The 13,557-nt window shown below is 36.7% G+C and overlaps 1 protein-coding gene across 2 annotated transcripts; it reads left to right on the forward strand.

The window, feature by feature from the left end:
• The first annotated feature begins 6,755 nt into the window (after nucleotides 1–6,755).
• On the forward strand, nucleotides 6,756–13,323 carry LOC131054138 (uncharacterized protein At5g41620). 2 transcript variants are annotated; one of them, XM_057988596.2, is made up of 5 exons: nucleotides 6,756–7,320; nucleotides 7,439–7,577; nucleotides 7,721–8,871; nucleotides 10,151–10,282; nucleotides 11,129–13,323. In XM_057988596.2, exons 3-5 carry the CDS (start codon nucleotides 8,407–8,409, stop codon nucleotides 12,698–12,700), a joined length of 2,169 nt encoding a protein of 722 aa, XP_057844579.2. In that variant the 5' UTR covers nucleotides 6,756–7,320; nucleotides 7,439–7,577; nucleotides 7,721–8,406; the 3' UTR covers nucleotides 12,701–13,323. The 2 variants fall into 2 exon arrangements, with proteins under 2 accessions (XP_057844579.2, XP_057844580.2); XM_057988597.2 differs by having other exon boundaries at nucleotides 6,756–7,058; nucleotides 7,206–7,577.
• Nucleotides 13,324–13,557: the final 234 nt, after the last annotated feature.

The raw sequence follows: 13,557 nt of genomic DNA on the forward strand, positions 1-13,557 counted from the left end.
ATATCACCGAGCAAGATCCCGCTGAAACTATACAACCTGATGAGGATGTCATGGATACCGAGGAACATGAACAGGAAATGATAGGAGGGAATGCTTATGCCAAACTGGTATCAAGTGAGTCAGTTTTGGAACAAGTCAAGTCCTATCCTCCGGTAAGTCAACATGTTTCAACCGAGACACCTTAGGTTACTGAACAAGGAAAAGAGGGTCACCAGTCTACAAAAGGAGAAGCTACTTCTCAGGCCACAAGGGAACAAACTTCTCAAGCCCCTTCAAGTACTAACAATTTTACAACTGAGACCCCGAGCAAGGATTCACCGAAGGCTACATCCGAGGCTAAAGAAATTGACAAAAGTGTTGCCTCTACCAAGCAACCTACCAAGGGTGCACAAGCCTCCCAAGCCATTGTATTAGTTCAACCGGTGAAAGCCTCCTCCTCTAAAGAAAAGAAAATGAAAAAGCATAGTTTCAAGTTAGATTTGTCAAAACCAATTGTGTTGCCGAATGTAGACATATCCAAATTAAAAGGGCAAGCACTTATTGAATTCGGTGAACTATGCAAAGCCAAAGCAGAACAAGAAAAACAAATGGCTATTCAAAAGAAAACCAAAGTACTTCAGAAGGTCAAAGCACTATTAACAAATATGCTACCTAAAGCTACAATGACAAAAGATGTAGCCATCCATATTCAACTGGATGAACTCCTCAATCAGATCGAGACATCTGGAGTAGACACATCTGAATACCTGAGAAAATTGAAGGACAAAGAGCTCACTGCAAAAATTATTGAAGAGGTACAAAAAGCCATTGCTATTGGTAAAGTCAAACTTGTCAAATTTATTGCTGAGTTGTCCCCTCAACTCAAGCAAATTCTTTATTTATTTCAGAAACTCTGTACATTTTCTTTATTCATTAAAGATATCAAGAATAAAACAGAAGTGATTGAGAAAGAGATCACTGATCTCTCCAATAAATTGACCATTGAGCCAAATTCTATTCAAAATTTCTATACCAAGTTACAAACGCTCATGGCTCAACAATTGGAACTTAGGAATGAAGAGCACAAAATAAGGATGGACATTATGACTCTTCAAACCTTATTCCTTCCACACTTGTCCTCCGTCCAAGAACAGATCAACAAGGCTACCTCCTTATCCACTCAGCCAGAGGGAAGCACTTTAGATGGTCTGATTTCACTATTAGCCGATATTACAACTCAAAAATCACTCATGGATAGTGTCAAGGATGCCCTCTCTACCACTCTCATCGATGCAAGAACAAAGTATAAATCCATTTTTGACCAGTTGCCTCCACCGAATGGTAACTAGTTTTGATGTTTGTCAAAAAGGGGGAGTATAGTGTATACAAGAGGAGTATACCGAGCAGATCAACATATTCGAGTATATAGATAATTTTGACAAGGGGAGCAGTGAATACAAAATATTGATTACAGCGCATGCATAATCAGAGTTATGTACAATATATTGATAAGGGGAGTATATCTGAGTATACTATTTTATTGACAATTGTATATACTGTCAGTATAGTCAAATTTTGTAAGTATATAGATTTTTTGAGTTATGACTTTGAAAGAAGTTTTGTCAAACATTTCAAAACTAATGTCAAAAGGGGAGATTGTTACTATTTACTAAGTTGTCATTAGTTTTATGTCCAAAGTCATTCTATATACTCTATTCGGTTATTACTATACTACCGAAATATTAAGTCGGTAAGCATAGAGCAGTCAGTTATAGAAGAAAGGAGTCACAAAGTTTAGTATACACCGAGCTGTCTACCGAGTAATGTTCTATGACTACCGAGCAACAAAGATGGTATACTGAGTTCATACACACCGAGTAAAACGTGTTACCAGATTCATTGAACCTAGACACATATGTGGAAACATGTTACAAGATCGAGGAACAAGGAACCATTAACACATTGGAAATTGCACTTAAGATTTTGTATGATTTTGAGAACATCTATCCGATAAAATAATTTTGTATGGTTATTCATTTAATGAATCATGTTTGTAAGATCGAAGCATGAACAAGATCACCGTTACAAGAGATCTATTTATACAACATGAATTGAGGATCAAATGTGTGTGTGAAGCAAGACATATGTGAAAAGCAAAATCATGGGAAAGCACTGAGTGTTATGACTGTTACGATTGACAGAGATACACAGAGGTCACCGAGAAGGATTTCAGAGAACAGTCAAGGAACAGAGTAAACATAAAGGTTTATCGAGTAAATTTATGGGTTACCGAGGTATGCTATAAGCAAGGTAATCTCATTTTGAGCACATAGAATCTGCTATAACATTTCAGATGTGAAGTTGCAGATATTTTGTAAGATTTTGATTGTAATATTTTGAGTTGTAAGAGAAACCTTTAACAGGGTAAAAGACTCTAACAAAGTCTATAAATTGTAAAGCCTTTAACCAGGTGCAACATTTAGAATAAGTGTTGTAAAATCCTTTAGCAAGGTAGATCTAAAGATCTTGATACTCCTAACAGGGTAAGCTATCAGAAATAGCTAAACATGTAGCTCTAACCGAGCAACCTTTATTATTGCAGTAGTGAAGTTGTGGGTGTCATCCCCACCGCAGTTTTTCTCTCTAACTAAGAGTTTCTGCGTAACCAAAATATATGTGTTATGGAGTGAATCATGTATGATTGTTATTTATTTGTTTTAGCATTATATTATGTTACAACAGTTTTTGGTTTATGCTTAACAGTAAAGTTATTGTTGAAGAAAAGATTTGAAGTACTGATTCACCCCTCCCCTCTCAGTACATTAGCTTTCCATATTGGGCCTAACATGACCCAACCTATACTCTGGTACCTCACCACAGAGGTCATGTTTAAATATCGATGATCAAGAGAAATTTAATTGAAGCTATGATAATGTAATCCCCCGAGTAGCTACGCATTGGATAATTGGCTATCGGGGATATGTAATTTATTCCAAGATTTATCCTTGGGCAAGACCGAAGGTTTTCTTTATTTGGTTCTTTCCTACCGGTGCCCACACCGAACCGAACTTGTATAAGTTTGTAATTATTTCTCCTAATTAATAAAATTTACGACCTCGACCCATTATCGAGCAAAAAAACAAAAATAACGTCTAATAATTTTTTTGCTTTGGTCAAGAGTTTAATAGAAATATAATAATATAATAATATCTTAATAATTCAAACTGAATAAAGTATGAACTAAATGCCTGTAGATTTTGTGTGTCTCGTCATCTTGGTGAAAGTAATAAGCATCAATCGCACGTGCCAAATCCTTTGGGAGGAGATATAAGCAACAAGGTGATTAGATTATAAATTAAATGCATGTAGATTTTGTATGACCCTCTCATTATTTTGAATGATGTATATCCTGATCACATGTGATAATTTTGGGTTGAGTAATGCTCCTTAGATTTTAGTTTTGCTAGTTGGTTTTTTGAGAAGGTTGGGTCATTTTAAATCTCTAGGGGGGTTTGAGCAATGCTCCCTTGTTTTAAGTCAATAGTATAAGTGGGTTGAGTATGGATCCCCTGTATTGTAGGCTTCATTATATTTGGTGTGCAAAGGTGCATCTATGATCTTTTTGCAAATCGCGTGTGTCTAATTTTTGGATTGAGTAATGCTCTCCTAAAATTGGTTTCCTTGTTGCAGTTTTAGAAATACTCATATTTATGTATTAGTTTAAATATTAATCTAAATTTATATTTAGGCCTTGATCATTTTACCCAAAAAATAAAAAAAACTTAATAATAATTTATATTAGTTACAATATCATAGTATAATAATAACTTAATATTAATTATGCCTGTTAATGGGCTTGCTCTGGTTAATTTGGAGGCCATTCAAGTGAAGGTGGTGGAGTGGTCCAAATGGAGGGAAGGATGGTACAAAATAAATTTGATGGGGCCTCAAAAGGCAACCTAGGATTGTTGGGGGTTGGATTTGTCGTGCAAGATTAGGAGGGTAACATTGTAGTCTTTGGAGCTTTGAAGCTTATGAAGGGAACAAACAGTGAAGCTAAGGCCTAGGTGGCTATTGAAGCTTTGAAAATGGGGAAAAATTTGTCACCTTGAAGGAGATTCATTGATTATTATAAACACATTGAAAAAATGTGGAATATATGCATGGAATTTGAATAAATTCATATCCATCACCAAAAACTTATCAAAAACCTTTGAAGAATTTGAAATCAAGCATGTGAGGAAATCAGGGAATAAGGAGGCGAACAGGCTAGGAAGTGCAACTTGATGATAGGTTGGATTGTACAGTGGAAGATCTTTGTAATCTAGAGCTCGATCTTTGAGATGGTATGGTATGTCGCCATTTCAAAAAGTTATTAATGGAATGATGTGGTGATGAGATGATGTGACATGGGTCACCAAGGTAATAAACTTGCAAAGGGTGCATTTGGAGCTCACATTTGAGGATGGGTGGCAATTGCACTTCAAGATGGAGCCAACCTTTTCCTTGATAATATTTTTTTCTGATTAGGTATAGGACGAGCATTGATATCGTTTCAATGGTGGTAGCATGCAGGTTAGAGGTTGGGCAAAAGGAAGATGTTGAATGGGTGTTGAAGGGTTGTGTGACAGCAATATTTGCTAGAAAGGGCTATTGCAGGGGCAGGTTTCACGTCAATGAAGGATACTAACAGCATGAATGATACTCCTCAACAATTGATGCATTTCATTCGATTGGTGAAGGGGACAAACAAGGATGAGTGTCGGGCAAAAGATCTTATCACCTGAGATTTGTTGATGCATTTCCTACGTGTGAAGGAAAAAGTGTGAGCTAGAGGCAAGAGAAAGGTAGGGATGAAGGAAGAGCCAAGAGCGAGGTTGGAGTTGAAAGACTATAGGGCCAATGGGCCTTTGAAAGCAGTGAGGAAGAATTGAAACAAATAATTACAACATTTTTTGTTCAATGTTTATATTATCTATATATGGACTATGTTTAAAACTGTTATATTGTATGAATGTATAAATAGGGTAGAATTCTGGTAGACGGGGGTAGGGTTTAGATAGATGCTTTGTTAGAATATGCATATTGTTTTGAACTAATTTACTGATACAATGTAGTAATGGTTGCATAGGGCAAAATTTAGTAGGTGGGGGTAGGGTTCGGTGAAGTTATGTCCGATTTTGGACATCTTTTTTTAACAAATTTGGTGTAGTTCCGTGGAGGGTGTATAAAAGAAATTACAACTTATGTGTTTTTCTTTTAATATTAATAAAAATATACTATTACTAATCAAGAAAAAAAAAACAACTTAATGTTAATTATAATCTAATAAATTTTTAAAATTGAAATAATGAACAAATATGATATCTTATATCTTATCTATATTCTTGTAAAGATAGGTATGGTAGTTTATTTAATTGGTAATAAAAGTACTATTAAATATATAAGAAGTTGTAAAGATTATATGTTCAAATCTTGTTATAGATACACATTTGTTTAACCTAATCTTTTCTTGATATTAAATACATACTTAATTAGTAAAGAGTATTATTGAACACATGGGTTTGTTGAGGTTATAAACTAAATTTTGTTGAAGGTATAAATTTCCTTAACATATGAGATTTTAATTTAATATTCTCTTTTTATTAATACATTTTAACATAAATATCTTATATATAGAATAAATTCATGTTATTAAATAATATTAATGTTATCTATAATAATTGACAATATAAGAAATAGAGAATATAGAAGAGATGACAACAAAATAGATTATTAAAATTACTTTCTTATAAGTCTTGTTAAACACATGGATTTGTTGAAATTATAAGCTAAATCTTGTCATATGTATAAATTCCTTTAACCTAATATTCTCCTTTTAATAATATACTGAATTAAATACATATAAAATAAGAATTATTCTGACTTAATTTACAATGAGAAAATTGTTAAACGCATGGCACTTTAACTCAATATTCCCTTTTTATTCATATATATATATATAGAGGTATATATATCTTATACAAAAAGAACAAATCCATATTATTATATTATACTAATGTTATGTATTGTAATTGATAATATAAGAGGTAGAGAATATAGTAGAGATGTACTTTAAAGTTATATAAAAAAATATTTTTTGGTATATATGTTCAATCTTAATAAATAATATTCTATTATCTTTACTGTTTTTTTTTCTTTTACAAGATAATAGAGAAATTTGGAGAACAAAAGTAATATTTTTATATATATTCAATCTTATTAATAATATTTCATTATCTTTAATATTTTTTTCCTTTACAAAATAATGGAGAAATTTAAAGAACAAAAGTAATATTAGAAATTAAATTAATATTTAATATGTTGCAATTGCAAATAATACTAACACTCTTATCTTCCCCCCAAAAAATAAAAAATAAAATAGTTAACTTATAAATATACTAATAAATATATTTATCTAAAACTTTGATTCACTTAATTCTACATATAAGTATTTCTATAAAAAGAGGTTATTCTGCTGTACAAATAAAGAGTCGTTTCTATTCTAGGGTATAAAAATAAATAAAAAAATCATGTAGTCCAAAGGTCCCCACGTAAAATAAAAAAGAAAGAAAGCGATAAACCGAGTGAAGCTTTTTGTCTTGTAGTTGGGTCCACAAATTTTAAGAGCAGAGGAAGTGGAAGGCAAAATCTGTATTGCATTACATGCCATGTTGGAAACAATAAATATATATTCCCTGATGCTGGAAAGAGCTGTTCATCTTGTAGTGTTCTTAGCCAACACCCATGATGGTCCACACCTCATTATGAACAAGGGCCAAAAGATTTCGAATCAACATCAACTGGTCAAATGTTTGGCCATATAAACTCGTATGACAGAGACATTCATGGAGATTCTCCTCTACCCATGCACAAATATTTTACAGTATAAGCATCACTTCTCTACCATACGCAAAGATTTTATCCTGCTAAAATATTTTGCCGTGTAGAAGGAAAAGTTTCGTAAAGTGGGTAGGCCTTATCTTTGGTGTTTGGAAATCAAAGTAATCATCATCACCTTGGGGATGATTTCAAAACTGGTAAAATTTAATAGTTTTGAAAAGTATCAAAGTTTGGTGGGAATGTGAATGTGATAATGCTTATTTTGAAATGTAAATCCTGGTGGGCCGCAGTAGGTATCGAGGTTTTAATATGTACGGTAATGGTGCTGCTGTTTCTGTCATCAGACGGGGAAAATGCTGTGCAGAGTGTTTGATTTTTGTCTCTAGGGAAAAGTGTCCTTGGAGTTGGAGTTGGCGTCAATTGACGAGTATTCGTCTGTCGCGTTTGCAGCCTACATAGGTATGATTTGTTCAGTAAGGTCTCTGTGTCCGTCTTGTAGATTTATGGCGGACTTGAGGAATTTCGTGAGTTGAATTAAATGTGTGTTTTGAATTCCATTTGCTTTCTGTACTTTGAGATTGGAATGCGGTGGAGGTAAAGAGATCCGGCGGGTTCAGGACGAACTGGAGAGCGCAGGGCTCAAAATTGCTTTTTGATGTACTATAAATCCGGTGAAATCGGGAGAATTTGAATTTTCTTTGTGGTCAGAAAGGAAGGTATGAAGCGCGTTTTTGCTTTTTTTGTTTTTGCCTTTTTAAAATTCTTGCTGAATTAGCGGCGAATTTGAATAAGATAGAGATTATCTGTGCCTTTTTTGGTTGAAAATTTTCTTAAATTGAGGTACTATTGGTTATTTCAGGCTGAACGGGAGCTTTGGCTAAGCTGTCAATGAATTTGCGTAGGATTGAGACAGGCTTTGCTTTTTCCGTGGAAAGATTTGCTAATTTGAGCTGCGATTGTTAGTTAAGGACTATCTTTAGCATCTCTGCTAGAATTTGAGGCGGTGTTATAGATAGACAACTGTGAACTGGATGCAGCTTTGATACGAATCCATGGAAATCAGAGCTTGAAAATGGTGAATAATGCTTAAAATTGAGTATTATTTTGAGAAATAGTGATTAATGCTTAACATTGGCATTATTTGGACTTTCCTTAAAAGTATGCAATAAAAGCTGTCGGTTTGGAAGACTTCAAGCATTTCTACAAACTTGTAGAGTAAAGCTGTTGAAAAAGCTTCCGATTAAGGCAACGTTTGAGTTTTTTCCGTGAAGCTTGTGAACCTGTCCCTATACTGAGGAGTTAAAGCTGTTTGAAAAGATCCGGATTCCGTGAAATTTGAGTTGAAAAGTGAAGCATCAGATTCAGCGAACTTTGAGGCTAGCAGAAAGCTTTTTTGCTTGCCTGTTGAAGATTCGAGCGGTTGAAGAAGATCACGTTTTCGGTGAACTTTTAGGTTCACTGAAAAACGAGTTGAAGGTTCCGGGCGAGTGTTTGATGTTAAAAAATGGAGTAATATTGATAAGATTTTGAAGGAAATCTTTGTTGATGGCGAGAGAGAAAGGAACCATGGAGGATTTTATCCGCGGAGGAGGAAAAGTTCGAAAGAGAGGCTCTTCGTCGTCTTCGTCATCCACAATACTGCAGAATGTGAAGCTGAAACGTGCGATTCTGGCAGGGAGACGAGGAGGCTCGAGCACGCCGGTACCGAATTGGAAAATGTCTTCAGAAACGCCTCCAATGGCGTCTTCGCCATACCCGCCTTCACTCAGTGGTATTGCACGTGGTAACAGGGTTTCCGTTTCTGCAAGGAAATTGGCTGCTACTCTTTGGGAGCTTCAGGAAATACCGACCTCGTCTACAGCGGCAGTAGGCATACAACAAGATAAGAAGGTTAAGAAGAGCTCACGGAATGGCGATTATTACAAAACCAGAAGCCGCGAGAGAACGCCGTTGCAGTCTCATTTCTTGCCTCCGCATTTGTCTGATCCATCTCACAGTCCAAGCTCTCTGGTAGGCATTAGTGCCCACAATTTTTATTCTGTATGGCTAGGTTTAGATAAGGATGCAAAATCGTTTTTTAGGGATTTTTACAGTTGTATTATTATGCAGACGAATCTCTGTTCATGTAGATGAACACTCAAACAGGAAACTGAAAGCAAGCAAAGCAGAGCATGAAATTGAAAATCTCTTTAAGGATATGTAGCCGAATGAATAACAGCGATAATCTTATTTACTCAGAAAAATAAGTTACAAACCATCTATCTCCCCTTTTTTCTGTATCCTGGAAGAAAAATAAAGGTTTTTATATACACGTCCCATTCAAAGGCGTCAGCCTAGAATGCCTGTTCTAATCCACCTGTTTTAAAGCTTAAATGACAGGGAGCACATTCCATAGTCGATGCTTGTTTCTTTTTACCCCTCAAGCAACATCTTTGTTTTAATCTGAAATTTTATAATGGTTCTGGTGTGAACCCCGACATGAATTTTGCCTTGGTTTTAGAATTTCTGTTCTTTTGTAAAGAATTTTTTTAGCCTGTAGCTATTTTTCCCATGTGAAGTCTTGCCTTGGTCGAAAATGACTTGTTATAATCTATTGGGCTTCTTACGGTTCTCTCGAGAAGAATACCCTCTTATTTTGAAGGACAGCTCTCTTGATTGTGATAGTCCTGGCCCTGGTCACCCTACAGAAATCATTATTATACTCTTTGAGCCCACTTCCAGTTAGGTCGAGTAAATTCTCTTGTTAGGTATGCAGAGGTGAGAGACTATTTGGTGATTCCTCCTGTGATTTGGTTTAATCCCCTGGTAATCCAGTGTTTGATTCCCGAGCCTCACTTTAGCTACTGGCAGCTCCACAAATCGTTCTGGTGCTGATGTGGACTAAGGGTTTTGCACTGTAGATTACCTCGTGGAGTTTGTACTCAGTTATTGCCATTTACTCCTGTAAAACCTCAATAAGTTTGGATTTACATTTCCTTGGTGATTTGGTTTTCTGTAGTTTTTCTACAAAATGCTTGGGCACTCCATTCTAATGTTAAAATAGCCGACAGCACGTTTGAGTCTCCATGACCTGATGTGGTCATTTGTGAACATTGATATTATTTTTTATGTTCTGAGTATCCTAAATGTACAGCTACTGCTAATTTGCGTAGAGTTAAGGTTTCTGCCCTGTATTTCATGGTTTAATTTTAAACCTTGACATGATGCATTTTCAGAACTATTTTTTAACCGCAACTGAATTAATTAGCTTTATTTTGCAATATACTCATGGTTTATTTTCTGACTGCAGACAGCAGATCGATCTGGGACAGGCAGCCTCAGAAGACAAATAGCTTCTCTGATACAGAGAAATGGGCATGCTCGAAAAAATGGTGGATCTTTGCAGCCTTTACGATCCCCAAGCAATGTGAGCTCAATGGAGGTATAGAGGACTTAACTGCCACCGAGGAGGTCTAAATTAGTGTAATTCATAGATATTACTTGCTGAAACACAGTGGAATATATTCATGTTTCTGTAGATCAGGTTGGTTCAAACACTCTCGAATTAGTTCAAAACAATTTTAAATCGAATGATAAATGGTCTATGGTAGACTTTATTCCTCAACCAGAGAGAACTTTGGTTATCACCAGTGTTCCACGGAGACACGTTCCCCCCCCCCCCAAAAAAAAAACCAAAAAAAAACCACATCCCCTTTAGGGGGATGTTTCCAAGACTTGGGGACTTGGGAAAATGTCCCCCACAACACCATCACTTTCACCACCTATGTCGGGGATGCTGCTAGGTTGCTTGCTATATGGCAAATGCCATTACATACTAATTGCAACCTCTTAACTGCGTGAAAACTAGTTGCCTTTCATAGGGCACTCATAAAGATGTTATATTGTGGAGTTTGCCTTGAATATTTCAATTAACCTCTATTTTTTATATCAGCACCACTCCCCCACCACCACTCTGCCGCCATCCCCTCGCCATCCCCCGCCGTCCCCAAATTTAAGCTCTTGGTTCCCCATCCCCTGTACCCTCGTCAGGAAACTCCCTGGAACATTGGTTATCACAGCTTTTTCACTGAAATGATTTTAGTGACCCTACTTAATGATAGTATTTTATAATTAAATTGAGCTCTGGATTGACATTGTTCCCTGTTCAATTTCATTCTTCCAAATTTGTGCATATTTTCATAAAATGGCCATGAATTCTGCAGTTTTGTTTTCCAATTTTCAAGAACATAAGCCAGAACACAGGTGCTAAGCTTCTCCCTGTCTGCAGATAGAGACCCGTGATCGGCCTTTCACCCCTTCAAGTTCCCTCCTGGGTTTGAAGGTCAAGTCAGGGGAATCAGGCTATAATCTCACAACCTCTTCTGAGCTGTTGAAGATTCTAAACCGTATATGGAGCCTTGAAGAACAACATTCATCCAGTGTCTCATTGGTATCTGCTTTACGATCTGAATTGGAACATGCTCGGGGGCGAATCCGGGAATTAATGCAAGAACAGAGAGAGGATCGTCACCAAATTGATAGCTTAATGAAAAGAGTTGCAGAAGAAAAGATGATTTGGAAAACCAAAGAACAAGATAAAGTTAGAGCTGCCATTCAAACAGCAAGAGAAGAGCTGGAAGATGAAAGGAAATTTAGGAGGAAACTGGAGAGTGTGAATAAAAAGCTTACACGAGAGCTGGATGAAACAAAGGGGGCACTTGCAAAAGCACTGCAAGATTTTGAGAGGGAACAGAAAGCTCGGGAACTAATGGAAGAAGTTTGTGATGAATTGGCAAGGGAAATTGGAGAAGACAAGGCTGAGGTGGAGGAACTGAAACGTGAGTCTGCTAAGGTTTGGGAAGAGGTTGAAGAGGAGAGAAAGATGCTTCAGATGGCAGAGGTATGGAGGGAAGAAAGGGTTCAGATGAAGCTAGCAGAAGCCAGGCTTGAGCTTGAAGAGAAAAATGAAATTCTAGATAAGCTAAGAAGTGAGCTAGAGGCATTTTTGAGAGCCAAAAGGGCAAATGATTTGAAGAGTGAGGTACGAAACAGAATTGATGCAAGGGAAGCAGAGCTACAGAGAGATTCAATGAATGAGGTTAAAAGTGCACCTCAAGGGATAGATGATGAAGATTCAGCTGACAGTGATCTTCATTCAATTGAACTTAACAGAGAAACATTGGAAGATAATACTAGAGCCTACAAATGGAGTTATGCTACTTCTGGGAGATCAGAAGAAACAAAGGGCCGTAGATCAGATCAGAGGGCAAACTTGAATGAAGAATCAAAAGGTCGAAGATCCAATGACCAAAGAATTCAGATTGAAGACCAGATGGGAAATACATGGCATGGGAGCAAAGCGCAAATATTGGATAGGCTTAAAGGCAACAATTCTCTTGACAAAGAGAGGATGGCAGAAGGAATCGAATGGGATTTTACAAGTAGTTCTCAGTGGATTGAGAGGAATATTGAGTCATGGGACGATGGCCAAGATCATGGGAAACCCTCAAAAAATGCCACTGAGAGTCTGGCCAGAGCTGACAGTCTGACTGAGTCTGAATGCAATGGTGCAAAGCAGGATCAGGACAAAGCAAGGCGATTTAAGTCTGTTGGTGGTGGCAGAGATCATTTTGTTAGTTCTGCATTAGTGTCTGCACATGGCTCTGCCAGCCCAACCCGACAATGGAATCATCACTGGCCTCCTCCTGATCCTGGAAGTGCAAGGATTGGAAGATCAAAAGGTGGTCCAGATTGGGCCAAGGGATCACGAGAGAACACTTTGAAGGCAAGACTACTGGAAGCTCGTTTGGAAGGTCAGCACACACGTGCAGGTAGATCAAAATTTTTGGAGTACAAGTAGATGGAGAGAAAGGAACTACAAAAGAGTTATATCTTGGAAATGCTGTTTTCTGCGGGATCTGTTCCATTCCTTATGACACTGTGCATAGACTATTTTATCTGGATATAATAATAGCAAAAGCTTTTGGAACTTATTAACCAACATTGCTCCTCTTTTTTAATACTCCATTTAGATGCCATCCCTCTCCTTATTGACCTTGAATTCCTCTCGTTTCACCTTTCTCCTCTGGAGTGGCCTGTTCTAGTCAATACAGGCCAAATCTCCACTAAAGAGAGGCTACAAAGTCAGATGAACATGTGTCTAACCCAAGACCACACCACCCCGGTGTGGTCTTTTGGTGTGGATTTACATTTATAAGTAAATGACAGAAGGATCCTTTTTTATTGTTGTACTTCCACAACACAAAATCTATTAATAAGTTGGATCCAAGCCCGAGTCTCTGAGATGGCATTAAATGAGAATCAGGGAAATGTTCAACTATCCAGTGTGTTAAAAATGTTCCCAGGTTTCCAAATACCATATCTGAACTTGAATCGAAGAGATCGGCACTACAGATAGAAATCTGTAACTGTTTGTACATTATCTACTTTTTTGAGTAAGAAACTTATTGTTCGTTTTGTATACTTCTACGTTCACAACTATTGCCAGTTTGCTGAAGAAATTTTGTTTGGTTCCAATCTTATTCATATCAGTTATCGTACGGTCATTTGAAACTAGTTTGCCTTGAAGCACCATTTGACAATGCAGTGATATTTGGCAATCAAGAGCGTAGTTGTATTTTTGATGCACAAACTATACGATAAAGTTGATTTTTACGTGGAACTGGGATTTTCTTTCTTAATTACTGTTTTCAATTC

This window comes from Cryptomeria japonica, chromosome 9 (genome assembly GCF_030272615.1).
Source record: "Cryptomeria japonica chromosome 9, Sugi_1.0, whole genome shotgun sequence".
Taxonomy (NCBI): domain Eukaryota; kingdom Viridiplantae; phylum Streptophyta; class Pinopsida; order Cupressales; family Cupressaceae; genus Cryptomeria; species Cryptomeria japonica.

Coding starts and splice junctions, on each gene's coding strand:
- LOC131054138 (XM_057988596.2), top strand. CDS start 8,407: ATGGCGAGAGAGAAAGGAACCATGGAGGATTTTATCCGCGGAGGAGGA. Junction 8,872..10,150: donor CTCACAGTCCAAGCTCTCTG/GTAGGCATTAGT, acceptor TTCTGACTGCAG/ACAGCAGATCGATCTGGGAC. Junction 10,283..11,128: donor GCAATGTGAGCTCAATGGAG/GTATAGAGGACT, acceptor CCCTGTCTGCAG/ATAGAGACCCGTGATCGGCC.